This window comes from Eumetopias jubatus, unplaced genomic scaffold (genome assembly GCF_037043125.1).
Source record: "Eumetopias jubatus isolate StellerSeaLion01/CBP00866 unplaced genomic scaffold, mEumJub1_p1.0 scaffold_13, whole genome shotgun sequence".
In the NCBI taxonomy this organism is placed as follows: domain Eukaryota; kingdom Metazoa; phylum Chordata; class Mammalia; order Carnivora; family Otariidae; genus Eumetopias; species Eumetopias jubatus.
The window spans coordinates 96379220-96400669 of NW_028274819.1; the positions used below are offsets into that span (position 1 = coordinate 96379220).

The 21450-nt window shown below is 49.0% G+C and overlaps 1 protein-coding gene across 1 annotated transcript in view; it reads right to left on the reverse strand.

Moving 5' to 3' along the window:
- SORL1 (sortilin related receptor 1) overlaps window positions 1-21450 on the reverse strand; it is a 155003-nt gene that overhangs the window by 112670 nt on the left and 20883 nt on the right. Inside the window, exons 3-6 of the mRNA XM_028125868.2 lie at window positions 20055-20180; window positions 13350-13511; window positions 11701-11768; window positions 6023-6203 (exon numbers count right to left, since the gene is read on the reverse strand). Of these exons, the coding sequence (XP_027981669.2) occupies window positions 6023-6203; window positions 11701-11768; window positions 13350-13511; window positions 20055-20180 (537 nt within the window). The remainder of the gene's footprint in view (window positions 1-6022; window positions 6204-11700; window positions 11769-13349; window positions 13512-20054; window positions 20181-21450) is intronic.

The window sequence follows — 21450 nt, forward strand, 5'->3', positions numbered from 1 at the left end:
CTCAGGGTCGTGAGATCGAGCCCCCTGTTGAGGTCCATGCTGGGCGTGGAGCCTACTTCAAAAATAATAATAATAAAAATAAAATATTCCAAGAAAAAAATAACTAGTGGGTACACAGCCGAAAAGAGATTAGCAAATGTAAATAATATTGAGGCTAAATGAGGGCACCTGTGGCAGTCCTATCAGTATAAACTGTGCTTTTATGTAGATTTAAAACGTCCATAATAAACAGTTTCACAAAGTTAGTATTCACTGGAAGCACATCAAGAACGGCAGAGGAAGGAACTCTGAAAATCCACTCATCCGAAAAGCGACAAAAACACTGACAAAAATTCTCAAAGTCAAATTTTTTTTAATTCAAAAAATTAAATAAAGGCTTGCCAAAACCCAAAGAGCACTTATTGGAGAACGGTGTCAAAGCTCAGCAAGAAGAGTCGACTTTGTGGCCTCAGTCCCACCCCCTTCGCTCTAGCTCTGCGGCAGCCTTGGAAACCCACAGCCTCGCAGCTCCGGGAACTGTGAAAACCAGCAGCCGAGCGGTCAATGGAGGGGACAGACCGTTGCCACGGCCAGCTTGAAACTGCATCCTCAGGTCTTCTCTACGTATAACCCGACTCGGCTCGCTGCACAGACAGACCTATAGCCACGCTGCTTATGGAAGACAGAGACAAGTGGCCAATGTTTCACACTGCAGCTGCTAGAGCAACATGGCACCTGGAACTCAGAAAAGGCTCACTCAAAAGCATGAAAGGAAAAGCTGGGGAAATAGATGCCCCTAAGAGGCTTTGATAAGCTCTGAGATATTCCAGGGACTCTACAAGGTCACACACGCAAGAACTGTGAGTATGCTCAGAAGAGAAGCGAAAAGGGCCTAATCGCTCACGGCTGGGTCTACAGAAGCAGGAACTGAAGGCTAAGGCAGCGTTGTAGATTGCACTGAAGGCAGGCCCCCCACCCATGCTCAAAGGCCCTCAGCAAAGGCTACCAGATGTACTGATTCAAAGCATTTAAGAAAAATCTCTACTCAATCATTAGCTGACCACGAAGCCTAATTATCAAACATTTCATAGCCACACACAATGAAGAATGCAAACTCTACAAAATTAATGAAGGAAACTCACAAACAAAACAAATACAGGCAACAGCAGGAAAAGGTAAAAAAACCATTTTGGGAAGGGGCTACTCTGATATAAGCAGTTGCCACCTTATACCATCGAAAATGTCTGATTTTCAATAAAAGAATTTGATAAGACAAGCAAACAGCAAAGTATGGTCCCTACACACACACACACACACACACACACACACGAGTCAACAGAAACTGTTCCTGAGGAAGGCCCGATAATGGACTTACAAACAAAACATTTAAATCTCCTATCATAAATATGTTCAAAAAATTAAAGGAAACCATGTCACAAGAATTAAGGAAAGTATGAGAACATGGTCTCACTAAACGAGAGTATCACTAAAGAAACAGAAATTATACAGATACAAATTCTTGAGTGGGAAAGGACAATAACGCACAAGAAAAAAATTACCAGAGGGGTTCAACAAGAGATCTGAACCGGCAGGAGAGAGAGGCAGTGGACCTAAAGACACATTAATTCTGATGATCTGTAATAAACACAGATGAAATCTGAAAACATTATACTAGGAAAGAAAACAGTTACAAAAAGTCACATGGTATAAGATACTCTTTACATAAAATGTCCAGAACAGGCAATTCTATGAGGCAGAAAATAGATTCATGGTTGCCAGGGGCAGGGAGGGGAGGGGAATGGAATGGGGGTGCAGGGGCTGGAATTAGATAGTGATAAGCATTACACAACTTTGTGAATAAGCTAAACACCACTGAGCTGTATACCTTAAAAGGGTGAATTTTATGGCCTAGGAATTATATTTCAATACAGGTGTTATAAAAATTAATATTAAATTTATTGGTATTATAGTTTTATTTATAATGTTTGGGTTTTATTGTTATTTATAATGTGTTTGGGTTTTATTGTTGCCTATAAATTATATGCATTAAGTGTTTATACCTAGCTTTATGTTTACATACATTTAAATAATGTTATAATTAAAGTAATTCGTCAATAGCTTGGTTTTGGTCAGTTATCCTAAAAAAAATCACGCTCCAGTTGTGGTCAGCTAACTTTTCATAGAGAAGCCCACAATCTTGAGATGATTACTAAGTTTTCTTGTTATCTCTACCAACATTAGAGACTTTAAATTAGCATAATGAAGATGAGAAATTGGTTTTCAGTAGTGGTTGGTAGGTCAGAATAGCGAAAAGTACAAATGAGCTCTTTTGGGAGATCAGTGGCATGCAAGATATCTGAATTGGCCATAATATCCTAAAGATAACAGTCTGGCATGAATAGGGCATAACAATTTAAGGAGGCCTGGAACCTGAACTTTTAGGGTAATGCCCATGACTTATCAAGCTTTTACACGAGGGGATTCTGGTTGCCTGATGCCAACGCAAAGGGTAACAGAATCTTGCCTCTACAACGGGGTGGTTTTCTGTAAAGATCCATATAGAAGTATTTTAGAGTTTGTGAGCCATCCTGCCTCCATGCAACTATTCAGTTCTGCCACTGTGACATGAAAGCAGTGATAGACAACATGTAAGCAAATGAGCATAGCTGTTTCAATAAAACTTTATTGACAAAAATGAGTGAAGGGGGGCCATAGTTTGCCAATCCCTGCTCTAGAACATTGTGTCTGCATCACCTAGAAGAAGAGAGGAGATGCCATCAAGCCCATACATTAGGTCTTTGCTTACTGACATACATTTGTGCAAGAAAGGTGTGGACCTGGCTTTCATGATAAGCGGGTGGTGAAGCTACAGAGGAGCAGCTAGCCCTCACTTATCTCCAACATTCTGGCAACTACTGATATCTACCAGAAAGAACCTAACAGCTGTCTATTGCCAAGTTAACGAATCAATGTTGGTCCAGTTTGCAAAAGTGCCTCATTGCTGCCTCAATGGCCTATCATTTTGATGTAGACTATTAAGACAAGTAAGTGAACGTCGTGTCAAAAAACATGGAATAAAAATTAAACTTGGGTTAAAAAAATATTAAAGGGGGGCCCCAGAGTGGTTCAGTCGGTCGAACGACCGACTCCTGATTTCAGCTCAGGTCATGATCTCAGGGTCGTTGGGTCGAGCCCCACATCGGGCACTCCAATCTGCATGGATTGTGCTTGAGATTCTCTCTCTCCCTCTCCTACTGCCCCTCTCCCACCCCCCTCAAATAAGCAAATAAAATCTTTAAAAAAAAATATCAAAGGGCACCAGAAACAAAGCACATACAAAATAAGAGCCAGGCTAACAGGGCACAGGGGTATTCTGAAGATTCAGATACCAGCTCCAGTCCAGAATCCAGATGGCTGTCCCCACGTGTTCTAAAGAGCTAACCTGCAAAGAATTATAATTGTTCATGGTACTGGAAAAAAGCAAAAGAGTTAATCACCCAAAACCAATTTTCTGTGGTTTTGCAATTAGTTCCTTGACTTTCCTAATTTGATTTGAATCCATTTAATATTAAGGTCCCTCAGAATTCCCCAAACCCAGGCAGCCTGAGTGCTAAGCACACCCCAGATAAGAAGTTACACTTGCAGACCTCACAACGCTCCCACTGATACGGTTATCCAACCAAGGCCAATGTTGTTTATCCTTATGGCTCAGCAGTCTAATGTAATAAAAAGGAAGAAATTAAAAGGAGGAAAACACTCATTTTATCATCCACGGCCTGTTGGGTCTCTTCCCTCATCAACCTATCCAATCTACAATGATCCTTTGATGATGCTATTATCGAAAGCTTCTGCATACAGAAGACCTCAGGGAAGAGCTTCTCAAATTTTGGAGATTCTTAGGCAGCCTAGGGATGCTGAGAAAAAAATGCATTTGGGCCCTGAAATCCGCTTTTGGAACAAGTGCTCTTGAGTGATGGTGCTGAGAGTGCTCCTAAGACCACAATTTGAGAAACACTTCCATGTGGTGGCCTACCTCCTCTGACCTAGAGCCTCTAGCTAACACCACTGACCCTGGAATCCGGTGGCCCATCCGTGTGCTGAAAGATGAAGCCAACACATAACTACAGGTTTGTCACCAATATCATACAAATAAATAAACCATACAGAGAGGTGAGAATTGACCAAGAAAGTAGCAATCATTTAAGACCTCCTACTACCCCCCTGAAAAATCCACTGGCCTCTGCTCTCTCAATCAGGTGGGCAGAGATGGTGTTCATTCAACTACTGTGCATCTGCTATGTAGCAAGCATTGTGCAAGATACTGGGTACCACATCAGTGATGAACAAGGCAGACACAGCCCCTGATCTCACCACTGGCCAGGAATAACAATAAATTTGTTCCCAGCCACCCTGCATATCAGCTATGGCAAGACAACAAACATAGCCATTAGGGTGGAACGGAGGGCTTAGAAAGCTCCCACTGGAATATCTCTTCAGCTCTTGGGTGTGAGATCCAGAAAAAACAGGGATAAGAGGAACGCACAACGGCTCTCCACCTCAGCCCTGAATCAGTCAGTAGGCAAATCTAAGAATCAGTCACTGTGTCTTAGAATCAAGGAATTAAAACCATATAAATAAATTCAGGCCCAAGGAACTAAAACAGAAAAGACCCAGGAACACTGAAAGACAAGAGGCAATTCGGGACCTCGGGACTGCCAAGAAGATATCACAAGGTACCAGTCCTCAGGCCTGGTTCCCCACCCTGCACTCCCTCCTCACCACACCCCTGCCCAAGGCAATCCAAGGATGCCTGCCTTCTGGGCCCGCTGTGTGTGCGTGCGTGCGTGTGTGTGTGCGTGCGTGCGTGCGTGTGTGTAAGAGAAAGAGAGAGAAAGTGATAGGCAAGGCAGGAAAGGAATGATCCAGCAACTGACCCAATGCAAACAGCCTGACAGAAGAAAAACTGCCATAATCATAGTGGCTTTAAAAAACATTTTGCAAAGTATGTAATGGGGCACCCCTCTTGCCTTTAAGCCACCCACATCTTCTCTTCTCATCTCAACCTTACTCTCTGCTTTCCTTGCTGGGGAGGTCCTCTCTCGACCCTGGAATCCTACCAAAGGGAGTGGCCTGCTTCTACCTGGCCAGCTACCCATGATATATTTTAAGTGAGAATCTGGAGGAAAACATTACACCTGATTTTAGTCCCTAAGGTTAACTGTGACAGAACACAAAGCGCCTGCCAGTTACCAGCGGCCATCTGCAGAGCCTGAGGTCAAGGAGGGAATGGCCCCCATCAAGAAAATAAGCTACGGCACTCCAGGATAGCAGCCCAACCTGCTCTCCTTGGGACGGTTTTGTTCCTTTACACAGGGCAGTGCAGTCGCTGCTTGCAACTTGAGACAGTCACAAGGCAAGCCCTGTTAAATAATCAAGTCTGGTTTTAAATGAGCAAGCCTCTCCCCCCACCTCCCCAGCATCTGGCTCCATCCAACACATCAAATCAAGGGGAAGATTTTCCCAAAGGCTGAGAGTTAAGCTACTTACTGACAGCTGGAAGTTTAATCACTGCTTTTCTTAGAGCATTAACTCCCACTAGCCAATGACTACACATTCTATTAGCCATGGAAATTAACATGTGTCCAAAATTCCCAAAGACATTGGCCTAATCTGAAAGGAAATCAGGCGGCGAGATTAAAGCAAATTGCCATGGAGCCCCACCCCTCCTTTCTGTGTTCTTTTAATTGGGATGTCAAAGAAACACGTGTTTGACAAGGATGCTTGGCTACCAGGAAACAACCACGTTCCGAGAGCCCAGAGACATCCCGAGTGGCTGTCTGAGCTTCTCCATTCCTCTGACCTCCCGGGACCATCCAAGCCCCACGGGAATGTCTGTCTATATCCAGTGCCCCTCAGTCAAGCTCCCCGGGGCGCGTTGATCCCTTTCCTGCCTACTCAAACTCACCGGCTCAATCACAAAATGCCGAACCTCTGAAAGCAAACTCAAAAGGAGTTTCCACGTTCCTCAGCGCCTTCAACTTACCACCACCTTTGTAGCAAACATGTACTTGTCCCGAAGCTGAAAGTCTTTCACTTCCTCCAGGATCACCTCCTGGTTCTCCCGGGACTGGAAGAAGTCCGTACTTCGGAAAACCGTGGAGTAGCCAGAGGGTTCGTGCCGTTCCACGTAGATGGTGTTGGGCTTGTCATAGGGATCGATACCCCTAGAGGAAGGAGAGCAGTCTCTATCATCGCTCTGTTTAGGCAACTGGAGACACCGAGGTTCTGCTGTGCAGAGAGCCTGATGGAATTGAGGGACACGATCCCACGCTCTCTGCCACAGAGCCCCTTGGTTGCTCCTGGGCTCAGTGGGGAGGGAAAGTGATTGCCATTTGTCAAGTGTTGATGTTGTTACTGGTCTCTTCAAAGTGCCCTGGGTGTCACTCAAGGCAAGCCTTGGCCATGCTTGAGATGAGCAAAAAGAAGGAAAAGTAAAAGGTGGGGTGTTTTGGAATCAGTCAACAAGGGACTGCTTGGGGCTGTCAGTGAGTTTCTGGCCTCAAGTTGTAAACCTCAGAGAATGAATGTTTTCCCAGGCCCATACGCTCTCAGAACAGCTCTAGAAGAAACCACAGGAGAAACCAGTGAGCCTGATCTTGCTAACAGTCCCTGCCCTTTCTGTCTACCGTCCTGGGCCACTGTCGATGATCTGTGCAATCCAGAGTCATCCTACCAGTGCAAAGTCATGTTCTGCGAGACTCCTTTGCAAACTCATTCTCACGTGGACTGATCTCCCTGATGTCCTTCAGAAACTCAGAGCTCATTGCTCCCCCCCAACTCCCTGTGCTCCATCAACAGAGCACCCCTCTGCAGGGAGGCCCCCGCCCCGCCCCGCGTGCACTCTGACCTGCATGTTGAAATCCTATTCTTCTGAGGTCAAGTTCAAGGCCCCTCTTCCAGGAAGCCCTCCCCCAAAGCTCTCCTCCCTCCTCCCAATACCCACGATATACCTGTGCAGTGTTCAATTCCAAACCTTACATATTAATGTTATCTGAGTTTCAAACAAAGGTAGAAAACTGTTTTGGGTGGGTGGATTTTGGAATCACTCTCGTGACTTTATACAATGGTGCTTCTTATTCACCGTGGTGCTCCTTATTCACTGTGTTCTCTTGTTCACCATAATGTGTCTGAGCTTCCTAGAGAGAGTACAGATGCCTTTAAAGGCCATGTCTTATATTTCTTTTTGTCCTACAGGGCTCCCAGCTGAACTGAATCTTGCTGCACTGAATCCGTGGACCACGGTAGAAAAGCTACTCCAAACTGAAAACTCTAAGGTTGACTTGATCAAACTCCCTCAAGAAGAATCTCAGAACAGGAGTCTCCCCCAAATAAGCCCCCAACAACAGCTGGGAGGACTACTCTGCCTCAGGTTTCCTAATGCTCAATAAGACACCAGGCCAGGCAGACCATTCAGCACATGGGAAAAATCAGGAGTAGAGCCTCAGAGGGAGGATGCAGGGATGACCCAAGGAAAGGCAGGACTCGCTTCCGGACCTGTCTTTGCAGAGTGCCATATGCATGACGGCTCTCAGGGTAATGAAGGCTTGGATATAAAATTCCTTCAAAGATATACTGTCAAGAGCACGGGAAGGGGGGCGCCTGGGTGGCTCCATCGTTAAGCTTCTGCCTTCGGCTCGGGTCATGATCCCAGGGTCCTGGGATCGAGCCCCGCATCGCGGGGGGGGGGGGGGGGCGGTGGTCCCTGCTCAGCGGGGTTCCCTCTCTCACTGTGTCTCTGTCAAATAAATACATAAAATCTTTAAAAAAAATTTTTTTAAAAAGGATCACAGGAAGGAAGGGAGGGAGGGAGGGATGGAAGGAGGAAAGGGGGTAAGGAGGGAAGGAGGGAGGAAGGAAGGAAAGAAGGAAGGGGGAGAGAAGAAATAGAAAACCAAAAGGCATGACTTTGGCCCCACAATCTGGAGTCTGAGCAGAGCACTGGAGAAGCCAGCAGGTTTGGCCCCAATGCAGGAGACAACTGCTCATCATCAGACGCTCCGCGTGCGTATGTGTGGGGGTGGTGGCATGTTCTCTTCTCTTCCACAATTAGAAGTACTGATTAAAGTGCTTCCTCTACCCTAGAGGATATGCAAATTAAAACAAAGCTGCTGGATATTTTTAAAGAGGCAGAGAGGAAGGGACCTTCACTCAGAGAATTCTGAGACTGAGCTCACCTCTGCTATTCTTTTCCTAAACAAAAGCAGGACCTGGAGAGAGAAAGAGCTGTGACTTCCCTCCCAGTTCTCCTCCGCGATCCCTCTGTGGCCGTCCTGTCTCTGAGAGCCACTCCGCCGCCGAGCTCGGCTACTCTGCCGTCGCTAGCCTTCCACTCCATCCGGTCTCTGGGCCCTCGTTTGAAAATTCCAAGCCTTGCTCCATCCTGAGCACCTCAGCAGTCCTCACCGGGCCTCACCTACAACTCTTCTGTGATGCTCGGCGGGGCGTCCCTGAGTCCCTCCGCCGCTGCCCCTCCACTGCCCCACCTTGCTGATCTCCAGCTCTGGATTCCACAGACCACTGCCCCACCTTGCTGATCTCCAGCTCTGGATTCCACAGACCACTGCCCCACCTTGCTGATCTCCAGCTCTGGATTCCACAGACCACTGGTTTTCCAAACTCCTGCTGCTCCCAGGCTGCCCCGCATTATTGAACAAATGTATGCCAGTATTCTCAGAAAGGTTAGATTACACTCTCACTTATCATGGGAAATCCTAGGGGAAAACCCTCCAAATGGCCTGAAATGCCCTGACACCAGACATGTAATTATCTAAAATAAGACAGGCCAGGCCTTTCCCCTAAGATATCGGCATATGTGCATGGAGGCAAAAGGTACAACATACAAATTCCCCAATGGGATGTTCCTTTATTCAGTCATCCTGCTAGTGTGCCCTCTTAATATACGGTTACGTAAGCAGATGAAAGGGCAATGTGTCCCCTTAAAACACAAATAAAGCAAAAGGAAGTTCTAATGGTACTTCTTGGGTAGAGATTATACTTGGATAAGACTGTGGTCATAATTTCACTAAGACACTACAACCTGGGTCCAAGGAAAAAAACAAAAGGATCAGAAACAGCTGCCTCTTTGAAAAGGAAGTCCAGTGGAGCCTGGAGATACTCAGCTGTAGGACCCCTCCCTGGCCTCCCTCCCATCTTTACTGTCCTCATTCACCAAGGAAGCAATACCAACTCAAATACATTCCTCTGCAAACAGAGAGTTAAAAGAAGCACAGATACAGTATGTACCACTGCATTTAATAAGGACTCAAAACCACATGGAAACCTCAAAACACAAATGATAAACTGAGAATTATAAATGAACACACACACGTGGTATCTCGTGTCACAAAGGCCTAGCCTCAAATATACAAAGAGCTCCTGGAAATCAATAAAAAAGACTAACCATTCAACAGAAAAAGGGCCAAGGGCATGAAAAGACATGTCATAAAAATAGAAATAAAAATGACGTGGGGCACCTGGGTGGCTCAGTCGTTAAGCGTCTGCCTTCGGCTCAGGTCATGAGCCCAGGGACCTGGGATCGAGCCCCGCATCGGGCTCCCTGCTCCACGGGAAGCCTGCTTCTCCCTCTCCCACTCCCCCTGCTTGTGTTCCCTCTCTCGCTGTGTCTCTGTCAAAAAAATAAAATCTTTTTTAAAAAAAAAAAGGAAATAAAAATGATGCTTAAGCCGTTAAAAGATGTTCAAACTCATTCATAATAAGAAAAATTCAAACTAAGACTATACTGAGATACTCTGTCTTACTTAACACATTGACTGTGGAGAGAAGCACAGTTCTATGTTACTGAGATGAGAGCAAAATTTAACACTCTTCGTAGATTTGGCAATCTCTACCAAAGTTACAATTTCAATGCTTTATTCACTGGGGATGTATCTGTGCATGAGACTGACCAAAGCCCCTGCCTTTGAAAAGAGCTTTCATTCTATCAAAGAGAGAAAGACAAACAATCCCATATTAGAATGTGGTAAGTGTTATGCAAAAAAATAACAGATCAGGGCACAGTAAATGACAGGGGAGTAGTTGCAATTTTAATAGGATCCTTAGGATCGGCCTCATTTGGAAAGTGTTATTTGAGTAGACTTGAATGAGATAAGGGAGTAAGCAATAAGTATATCTTGAAGAAGAGCAATCTAGGCAGGGGAAAAAAGCAAGTGCAAAGGCCCTGTGGTAGGAATATGCTTGGCATTAATCTGAGAGAAATGATGGTGTATAAAGAGTTCAAAGTAGAGAGAGGAACAACATGATCTGACCTGTTTTTATGAAGATCAACCCAGCCATGTCCTGAGAATTAACTGCAGAAGGACAGGAGTAATAGTGGAAAGACAGGTGGACAACTAATGAGTGACAGTGGTGGCTTGGAGTAAAGTCATAGCTGAGCAGTAGATCCTGGACATAAACCAAAGGTAGGGACAACAGGATTTCCTGATAGGTGGAAGGTGAAGCATGAAACAAACACGCAATGAGTGATGACTCCAAGTTCTTGGCCTGAGCTACTAAAAACTGAAATGGGGAAGATTCCAGGGGCAGCTGACTGGGGGCAGCGAAGGTCAAGGGTCAATGTAGGAGGAATCAAGTTTGCTAAGTGTGAAGGGTTTGAGTGACCCGCTGACCCAGCATGTCTGCTCCTGAGAATCTGTTCTGCCCATTCGCCCACACGTGTAGAAGTACATCTATTCAAGATTAAATACTGCATCCTGTAACAGTGAAAGATCAGAAGCAAGTACGACTAGCAACAAACTTGACTTCAAGTCCAGCCCTGTTGATTTCTCTCTCCTTCTCAAAACCCTATAGGGGCTCCTCGCTGCTTTCAGAATTCAGTCCAGATTCCTTTACCAAGCACTGCATATTTGGATACCAATGTCCCTTCCCAAACTTCACCCAACACACTGTCCAGAAGTAAGACTTCATGTTCTCCATCCAAGTACCAGTGTCCGTCTCTCTGCCTTTGGCCATTCTGTTTCTGTCTGGAATCCCCCGCCCCGCACACCTCCAGGCCCCTCCTGCTACCTCCAGCCTCTTGTGCATATCCTGGCTCAAAAGCAACCTCCTTCATGGAGCTGTCTGGGATCCCCCATCTGGAAAGACTAGTCCCCCCTCTGGCTTCTCCTGCTAGGTCTGGGACTTCTGTGTGTCTTCCATGATGTGTGTTCTGTACACAAAATGTCTTTTCTTGCCTCCTAAGCTGCAGTCTCCTTAATAACTATATCCATAAATTATTCAACTTCTTCTACCCTAAAGCATCGAACATGTTTCATATTCAGGAGACATCTAAAAAAAATACGTTATGAATGAACAAGTGAATGAATGTGATACAGAGAAAAATCCCCACTTCTGTTATCATGCTCAAAGAGTGAAGGTCTTTAGAAATTCTAATCATGCAAGTACTTCAAGAGTCCCCTGGGTTCCCTGATGGACTGAAAAATGCAAAAGCTCTGTCACTTCTCTCACAAATAACCTTCCTCTCTCATCCCCCACCACCCCAGAGTGAGCGTGTTGTACTAGCAGTTCTAATTCCCAGGTCTGGAATGTGCCTTTCCTGAACCACATGCTCCACATTTCAGGTGAGGGCAGGTCTGTCCTCCATGAAGGAGCTAGAACTGAAGAAAGGTGATTATGTAATTCAAACTTCTTAGATGAAGGACTTACCAAGAAAAGGACTTCACATGTTCCTGAATCAGGATCCAGGTCTGGCCAAAATCATCTGACTTCCACAGCTGCAAAGACCAAGGACAAGAAGAGATCAAGATGCAAGAGGCAGGGACACCTGGGTGGCTCAGTCGGTTAAGCGTCTGCCTTCAGCTCAGGTCATGTTCCCAGGGTCCTGGGATCGAGTCCCGCATCGGGCTCCCTGCTCAGTGGGGAGCCTGTTTCTCCCTCTGCCTGCCACTCCCCCTGCTTATGCTCTCTCTCTCTGACAAATAAATAAATAAAACCTTTAAAAAAAAAAAAAAGAAGAAGAAGCAGCAGCAAGGGGCAAGCATAACCTGAACGGCAAGGCCATCAGGCCCCGCCATAAATAACGTGTGGTCTGGGAAGACGGGCCCGGAGATCAGCAAGGCCAGCTTGGTCACTCCAAAAGCGAACGAGGGTCGGGAGGGAAGGTGAGCTCTGCACCTCCCCATTCCTGTCCACAGCTACTAAGGCTTCAAGAATAACGACAAAGAAAAATGACTGGGGATTGTCTTCCATTTACGGATCATCAGAAATTACGGTTTACTCAGCACTAGCCATTAGGGACAGTAAAAACTAAAGGATTATACTGTACTTTCTCGCCTGGGAAACCGTGTCCTTAAAAAGCCATAATGGACCACGGGGATTAAAGGTGAACAGAGGGGACCCTGGCTAAGCGCAGAGGTAAAGAGCGCCAAGGGGAACCACCTGAATGCAAACGATACAGCCGTGAGTGATGAACTTGCCGGTCTTTGCCAAAGCCCCTGAACTTCCAAACACAGCACCCAAGCATTCCTCTGGCCCTAGTGACCACACAAGAAGCAGCAGAAGACTAAAAATAACGTTCAACCACGTACACTGGTAAACTGACCCAGCCTGTACTTAGGTTACTCCCTAAGGCAAGGAAAGGTAAACAGATCATGTTTTGGTTAAACAACCTGCAAAGAAAAAGATACGTTCCAAGGTTCCTCTGAGCCAAGCCATTCAAAACTCATCATGAATCCAATCCTACAAGGTCTACTGGTTTCATGGTATTATACCAGACCGAGAGCCTCGATTTGGCCAGTTTCAACCTTGAGATATAAATCTCCCCATCTCACTCTCCTTCAAATTCAGATTTAAGGAGAAAAATACACATATTTATATTAGAGGCATATACACACACGTAGGAAAAAAATTTAAGTTAATGATAATTTCAAATAAATGGTACAAAAGCAGTGTGTTGTCTGAGGCAGAGGATGGGAAAGGTAGAACAGAAATTCAAGACAGAGGTCCCAGCAGAGCTCAGACTCCAAGCTTCTTTAGCTGGCTCTGTCTGAATAATTTCCAGAGTTTCGATGGACCACCCTCAAACCCACAAAGGTGCATCGACACGGAGAAGGGCATGTGTCTGGCTACAAGGGCCTGCTGAGTGCTTGGCATTGCCCCCTGGCTGGGAGGCAGACAGAGAGCGCAAGGGAGATACATTTTTCCTCAGCCGTGGGAATTCAACTAGTACAAAGTCTAAGCTTGGGAGAGGAGGAAGGAGGGGCTGGGGGAGGTCAGTCAAAGGACACACAATCCCCACGGGCAGGAACAGAAAACCAGAAAAGCCCCACCTGACTGTGTCCCAGAAGCTCCCTTACCTGCTTGTTGGGGTGAGACCTGTCAAAGCCCAGGAGAAGGTTGGAGGCCTTGCTGTGCAGGAGGAGATCAACTGCCCGGAACGGGATGGAAAAGCCTTGGATAGTGTTGCAGAAGTCAAACGTGATCCAGAGGTACTGGGCATAAGCATCAGCAAAGATGTACTGCAAGAGAAAAAAGGCAAGCTCAGAGTGGGACCTGGCCAGGGCTGCCCAATACCCCCCGCAACCCCCCCCCAAGCAGTGTGTGTGGGGCCGGGGGCCTGCAGGGCCCCCACTCGGCTTCCTCCCCATCTCCTGGCCAGGAGGAGATGCTGGTGCACACCAAGTAAGGCTCTGGGAAGGAAGGGGTGCAGGACAGGCTCTCCTTTCACCAGGAAATTAAGCTGGACAAGCCTATTTTTTCTTTGAATTGACCTGGCCATTCTCACCCTCTGGCAGGTCACTCGGGCACCATCAGAAGATGACTGGAGAAGGCCTGCTCTTCAGACTGGCTGCACACAGGTAAGCCTGCTTCCCTCCCTCCATCCTCTGAGCAGCTATGGGAAATGCCTACAATCACACCCATCTAGGAGGATGTTCTGGGCACTAGGCCAGGGGACAGGGCAGCCCTGAGGACCCAGCTGCCAGTGGGGCCGGCCGCCTCACTCTGGGGCCCGGCAGGAAGAGCTTGGCGAGCAGGGGCTTCACCTGACTTAGCCCTGCACAGGTAAGTGGCCCTGAACAAGTGGGACTACAGAGTGACCACCAGCCTAGACAGTTCTCCAGGAGAAAGGACCGAGGCAATTCAACTTCACAAATGTGCACTGAGTATTCCCTGTGGACCGGATGCTGCAGGTGCCACGGTGAAAACCCAGAATCCTTGCAGTCTCACGTGGGAGAAAGACGTGATCATGGGTGACCGTAACTCAAGGGAAAATGAGATTCAGTGGGGAACCACGGACGGAGTCCTGTGAAAAGCACGCAGTCCAGAGGAATTCCAGTCTGGGAGATCAGAAGTGACTCCAGGGAAGATCCGGCCCTCCAAGGGCAGGCAAGACTTTCAGAGGGAAAGAATATCCCGAGTCGAAGGCAGTTTGAGTTTGGGAACAAAAGGGAAAAAAAAGTAGAGCATGGACTTGAGGATGGCCAGGAGGGCCTGTGGGAAATGTCTACGGAGCACAGATGGTAGCAGGCCTGGAATGCACATGAGAGATGGGAAGGGCAGCCTCCTGTTCCCAGAAGGGCGAGGGTGGCTCGGCGGCTCACCGTGAACCAGAGCAAGGGGGACCCAGCTCCAATCACCAACCAGTCCCTGAAATCCCAGAAATCAACAATCCAAAGGAATTCGTCCAAGCACACTTCCCCTCATTGACTACATCTGACCCAGATCAATCTTCTGCTCAGAATCCTTTTGGCACAAGCAGCTTAGGCATGTCCTAATACTCTGTGCCTGCCTGATGCTATGTCCACGTGTTCTCGCTCCTTCACCTTTGGCTTTTCCCTCCCCAATTCCCAGGAGCGCACTCTACGTGTTCTTTCTCTCGTGTTTCTTCCACGGCATCTAATGTGGAACTCCAAACTCTGTGGGAACCTCATTAAATCTAACCGTAAAGGCGAGTGAATGTTTTGAAAGCATAAACGACCACAAACAAATGCAAAGTTGTAAAAACAATTATGATCCTAAGAGGGCCATCATCATTTTTAGCATAAAAGGCGTTCCCCAGAAATGATGGAGCCCATCTTCCTGCTCCGAAACCATCTCGGTTACTAGGGAACGGAGTGCTCTCAGTTTGGAAAGATTTCTCCAGACATCTATTCCATGGTTTCTAGGGGTTTCACATTTGAAGATATAAAAATCACGTAGCTGGTTATAAAACGTATTATCTGTCATTCATGATAATAGCTCAATATGTCCAGAACAGGGGTGCCTGGCTGGCTCAGACAGTGGAACCTGAGACTCTTGATCTTGGGGTCGTGAGTTCGAGCCCCACGTTGGGCAAAGAGTTTATTAAAAAAAGAAAAAAAAAATGTGTCAAGAACACTTAATGTGTGCCAGGCACTGAGCAGACAAGTTGCGCATGCCTTAGCTCATACTCATCCTCAGCTCAAGTCATGCTTCTGGTACTCACAGCCAGGCAAGTGCTTTTGATACAGTCTTATCCTCCTTTACTAACTAGGGCACTGGAGCGCAGAGAGGTTAACCGGCCAAGGTGAGCCAGGAGGCAGCATCTACAGACGTGTCTGGCCGGTTCGGAGCCCACCCCTTCACCGTTCATCAACTCCTTTCTTCTCTTCCTCCAACAAAGAGGCAGAACTTCCAGAATTTCATGCCTAGATCTCACCCTGTGCCCCCGGGCTCATCCACGCGCCGCCTCCCCTCTCACTCGGCTCCTCAAGTCTGTAGTGGCCTTGGGCAACCCCGTCTCATGCCAAGGCTCCGTGCCCCACACCTGACTACCCCGTCCTTGACTCTCCTCCAGCTCCTTCTTCCCCTTCATCCGCTCCCCACCCTCACATAACCTCATCACTCTTCCATCCTCTGCTACGAACCTGCTCCATCCTCCACGCAGCTTTGACTACCACTGCTGAGATCAGGCACGTCAGGACTTTTAATCTACGGATCTACGGTCTGACCCTGACTTCTGACCTCCTCAGCATCTCCCCTCTGATGCGCCAAGATACTTCACTCTGTCATCCAAAACGGCGTTCTCTGACGCCGTCCCGCCACGTCCCAAGCTCTCCATGTGCTACAGCAGCCCCAGGCCACAGTCCTCACAATGAGAGCTGGGGTTCCGCTCCATTGCCTTGCCTTGGCCCCACGGCCCATCAGCCACCCACCCAATTATGTCTCTTCATAATCTCTGCTCTCCTTTGTATCCCCAGTGCTACCCATGTGGCCCACTCCCTACTGGAGCCCATGAACAAACTGGGGCCGGGCACTGGGCTTTTTAGGCCCCCTTGTGTCTTCCAGGCCTTGGCAGGGTGTGAAATACTCAGAGGGCGATTACGACATCTGGCTGAGGAACCGGGCAATGTCATGCCTATGTTACCACGACCCCCCTCATGACTTCCTGACCCCTCTCTAATCTTTCCCCTTTCCGATCCATCCTGCCTCTTGCCAGGACACGCATTTCCCTAAAAGACTCTATTTATAGCGAGTCCCCTACTCTAAGATCCTTCCATGGCTCCCCACAGTCGTCGGGGCAAAAAGCAAACTCCTCCACCTTTACCTGCCTGGTGTCTCAAAGCGCCCCAGCGCCAACCCTCCACCCCTGAGAAGTGAGTCTCCCCCGTGCCTGTACAGAAACCACAGACTGGCATCCTGACATCTCTGCCCAGGGCCTTCTCCCCATCAGGGATTCCCACCAACTCTGCTCAGCTCCTGGAACCACGCCCGTCCTTGCAGCTCCATTTCCAATCCCCAGTACCCCATGAAGCCTTTACTTCTCTGACCTGACCTCACTTAATCCCCAGCCCCCCACCCCACCCCGTGGCTTCCTGTCATCACTGAGGCACGACTGTGATGTAACCATGCCACATGAGCACGGGACGGGAGGTACAGCATGTCCCACTCTGCCGTGAGGTCCCTGGACTGCCTGCCTGTTCAGCCTCCTCGAGGCCAGCCCCACAGATTTGCCAGCAGAGCCGACCTAGCAGGTGCTTCCTAGTCTGTGTGAATAGACTGTGTGATTACAGAAGTGTCCTCAGACACCCCCACCTCTGCTGCCCTGTCTGCAATCACTGAATGTTTGGCTTTGGGCTTAAAACAATGTTTCCTCTTAAAGCACAAATACCTCTAGAAGCATAAAATAGCTAAAGAATGCACTTCCGTGTTAGCCTAAGTGATTCTCTCCAGGTCTCAGTCGGGGGAACCAGGAGCACGATGACAGGAGGAAGGGCGGAGGAGGCAATGAAGGAACCTACCTCCATAAGGTGAGAGTGAAGGGAAAGACAGAGAGGCCCACCTCTCAAGGCTGGGAAGCCTAGCTGCACACTCTGGAACCTTCCGGAACGAGCCCCAGACGTACTGCATGGCTGACCTCGGGTGCGCCAGGGTTGCGGGGGGGGTGTTGCAGCACTGCCAGGTGGCTAAGGCTGCACACTGCTTCAGGGAGGCAGCACATGAGGCTGAGAAGGAAGTGGGCTGCTGCTGGCAGGTGCAAAAATAGACCCAAATGCTCACAGGACCCCACAGCCAGTCCATCTCCAACACAAAGCAAAACCACTGGAGCAGAGCTTGCTTGCCTAACCAGCCCTTCCTGTCCCCTTCCATGGGCACACACCTGCTCAGACTTCCACGTGGCCCTCACAGGACATCCTCACCTTTCCAAGCTGCTGCCCAAGGTCATTTCAACCATTTCAAACCCTGCTCCCTGACAGCACCCCTCACGTCCCCACACGGGGGATGTGCCTGGGCCCAGTACCCTGGTGGTGTTGACAGCAAGGCACCCAGCCTGCGTGATTTTTCTCAGGAAGTGGTAGGTCCGGTGAGGCAATCTGCCTACCAAGGGACAAAGGCAAAAGTAACAGAAGTAACCGGCACAGTGAGAGTCACAGTTTCCTTCCTGAGAAGTTGGGGAGGGGTAACGACCTTCTTTGGGGAACCAGAAACTCAGCAGAGAATGCTGCATCTCTAACCCCACTCAGTCTGCTCCAGGCCTGTGCTCCACCTGTCAATAGGTTTTCCAAGAAGGTGGTTCCTCTTCCCTCTCCCCACCAACTCCCAAAGCACATCCATCTCTCCGGTGAGAAGCCCAAGATGCCCCACCTCCACACAGGGAGTGCCCAGGCTGCAGGCATACCCTGCCCTTCCAGGACCCCAAACTCCTTGATGACCATGCCTGGCGTTCTCTTCTTGCTTGCCCCAGCGCCCCGGCCCCACTCTGCTCCTTCTCCAGACCTAACGCTCCAAAAGCCCCTCTCCCCCTGCACCAAACTTGCTCTGCAAGCCCAGAACATCATTTTTCCTGTCTTCTGACTACTCAGACGTGCATGTGGGCCTAGCAGCTGCTCACCACAACCCATGACAAGCAGGAAGGAAGTCAGGACCTGCTTGCAGACATCTGTGTCCTTGTGATAGGAGGTGTGGAGGGGGCAGATGGAGCTGAAAAAGAAGATTCCAGAGGGACCACAGAATGGCTCCAAGGCCACAAAGGCAGTAAGAGTTAGCTCTGGGACAATGTGTAAAGATAATGATAATAATAATCGACAGGTACCTCCGGACAAGGTGAGTAATCTGAGTGTTATTTGCTCCTTGGAAGGCAGGGGGCACACAGCTCTATCCAGGGGAGGTGTGGCACAGTCAGCAAGCCAGACCCCAGGGCGCAGAGAGCCTCACCTCTCAGAAGCCGAGAGCAAATCGGGCAGCAGGGCCCACCCAACCCTAGGGGCCCCAAGTCCCAGGCCTGCCCAACCAAGTGCAGTGAGAGGAGCGGGTGCAGAAGGTGGGCAATCTTGTCTCCAGAGCCAAGTCCCTCCAACACCTCTTCCTTGCTTTTCATCGTGGAGCAAGTTAGGTAAGAGAGGAGCTGTTCCTAACTGCTCCTCTGCTTTGAGAGCATCAGGCAGGGCTAGTATTAACCAGGATGTACCAGTAGTAGCTAGCGTAGTTTAAAAAAAAAAATTGTTTCTATACCCATTAGTACATAGCTGCTTCCTTGAAACCTGAGAGAGGCCCCTCCTAAGCACCAGTGGCCTGGCCCCTTCCCCAGGGCCTGTCCACCATCCAGCAACTAAAAGGTTAATGCCTGGCCAGGCAGGGTGGCCTTCAGGACCCAGCTCCCTCCAGACTGGCTCTGTTCCGATTGGCCAGTGCCATTCCAGTGGCTAAATATTTTGAATAGAGGCAATCCGAGAAGCCAGTGTTGGGGGGCACCTGGCCAGAGGACCCTGCAGATCTTGTTCCTTTCTGGATGAGCAAAGAACAGCAGCTACCCTTACCTTGGAGCTTCCTGAACATTCTTAGGAGCAGTCATCCTGCCTCTGGAAACAAGCTAGAGCTCACCAGAGTGGGGAAGAGAGCAATCAAATACAACTCTCCAAGCTAAAGCAACCTAACCTTGCAGGCTGCCTGATTCCTGCCCTCTCGCCTCCGCCTCCCCCTCCGCCTCTCTGGGGGCCCAGGGCAATCTCAAATCAATGCTTCCTCCACATCCGACTGCCCAGGGTCTACTGCAGGAACCAAGCCCCAGGCAGGCCAGCCGGGAAAACAAATCCGGAGGCACAGCAGTATCTGCCCCCTTGCCTTGGTGTTCTTCTCTAGGCAGGTACAGGTGGGGGGCGGGGGGGTGTGCACATGCACAGGCGCGCGCACACACACACACACACACACACACACACGTGATGCCCACAAAATCAAGCATCTGGCAAGCACTCTGGAAGATGTGCATCACACAGCACATGTCCCAGTAAACCCAGGTCACATTTTTGCCACTTATGAGACAGGTAGTTCATCGATTGGCAGATTTTCTTTCTACACATTAGCCTGATGCTCTTTGTCCAGAAATCCTGCCTGGCCAGTACCTGGCCTGCCTGATTATGCACGGTTCCACCCTGAGACCCGTGTTCTGCCAAACTCCCCGGTTAATGGAAAAACAGTCCCTGGCTATGGGTCACACTGCAGAGATGATGACAAGGAGCTCCTTCTCCCAGCCCCCCTGTTAGCACGGTGGACATCCCAGAATTCAGCCCCCTGAAGTCCCGATGGGCAGGATGGCGCCTCCTTACACGCTTGTTGTCCGCGGGGCTGTGGTAGAACTGGGCGATCACCGCTTCACTGCTGTTGCCCACGCTGAAGCTCAATTTCTCAGAAATTCTCTTGAATGATTTTCCATAGTCATAAGACACGTACACCTGGATCAGGGAGGAAGAGAGGACGAAGAAGAGCTGGTGAAAAATGCAGCCGAGAGACCTCTCCCTCTGCCTGCACCTGTCAAGGTCCTGCCCTGGATCCCGAACGATGTTCCTGACAGGTCCTCGGCGTCAGGACACGACAGATGTGAAGAGATGATGCACCAAGGAGAAGCAGGGCACCTCTCCATCCGCCCCCCAAGCGTGTGGGGGGCAGGAAGCCCGGGAGCACCACAGCCCCTTGGTGCCCACAATACACAGGCTCCTTTCGGAGGCCGGGACATGTCCTTGCAGGGGGGCTAGGGGGACCCACGGATGGAAACAATGATGACGACCTTCCCACAGCCGGGTTGAGTGTCTAACCAATTACATCCAGAGGCAGACTGAATATGGTTTTCTGACGGGGACCTGTTTTGCCATCTGCTGAAATGTCCCCAAAAGGTAATCTCATTCTTCAACCCTCTGCTGGGAAGGTCTGTTCCTCCGGCACTGCAGAGGATGAAAAAGGAAACCCTCCCAGGCCTCCACGGAGAAGTCCAAGAAATGAAAAAGAAAAGTGCTCAGTGATTCGATATGCACGGAGGTCGAATGTATAGGTTCGAGACACCCCGGCCCCAGCACTCATCACGCTCGACGATGTTGATGCTACCGCCCCGGCGGGGCAGGGGAAGGGGGCAGTGGCCCAGGAGCCGAGCCTCCTGCTTGCGGGGCTCCAGCCACCCAGTAACCATGGTGGCAAAATGTAAGAGGAACTGTAACTCACGGCATGCTTCCTAGGTGCCAGATACTGTACCACCCTCCTCATGTGAAAGAGCTCAGGGAGCTCTCCCCACAGCCCTGCATGGCAAATGCAGTTACTAAAATCATTTTCCAGATAAGGCAGCAGGGGCTTAGGGGATTAGTTTCTTGCCAGAGTAACAGAGAAGGTAAGTAGCAGCGTGGAAATGTGATCCAGGCTGCCTGCCTCCAAAGCCAGAAATCCCAAAGCCATCACACCTCCGGTAACAGATGGTGGGAGAGAAGCCGCCAGGTATTTTGCACCTAGATTGACTACCTAGGCGATGTGAAATTAACATAATCAGAGGATTAAAAACAAGCCTGATAGGTGAACAGAATATTAATAATAGTTAGGACTGGGGTAAGTTCTATAGGAAAATGACAGGTGAATGCCAAAAAGAATGGGAATGGCTGGATCATCCCAGTAAAGGTACTGCCACCAGTACCCACTGACACAACAGCAAACACATCTGAAGGGTTTGTCAGGAGCCAGGGG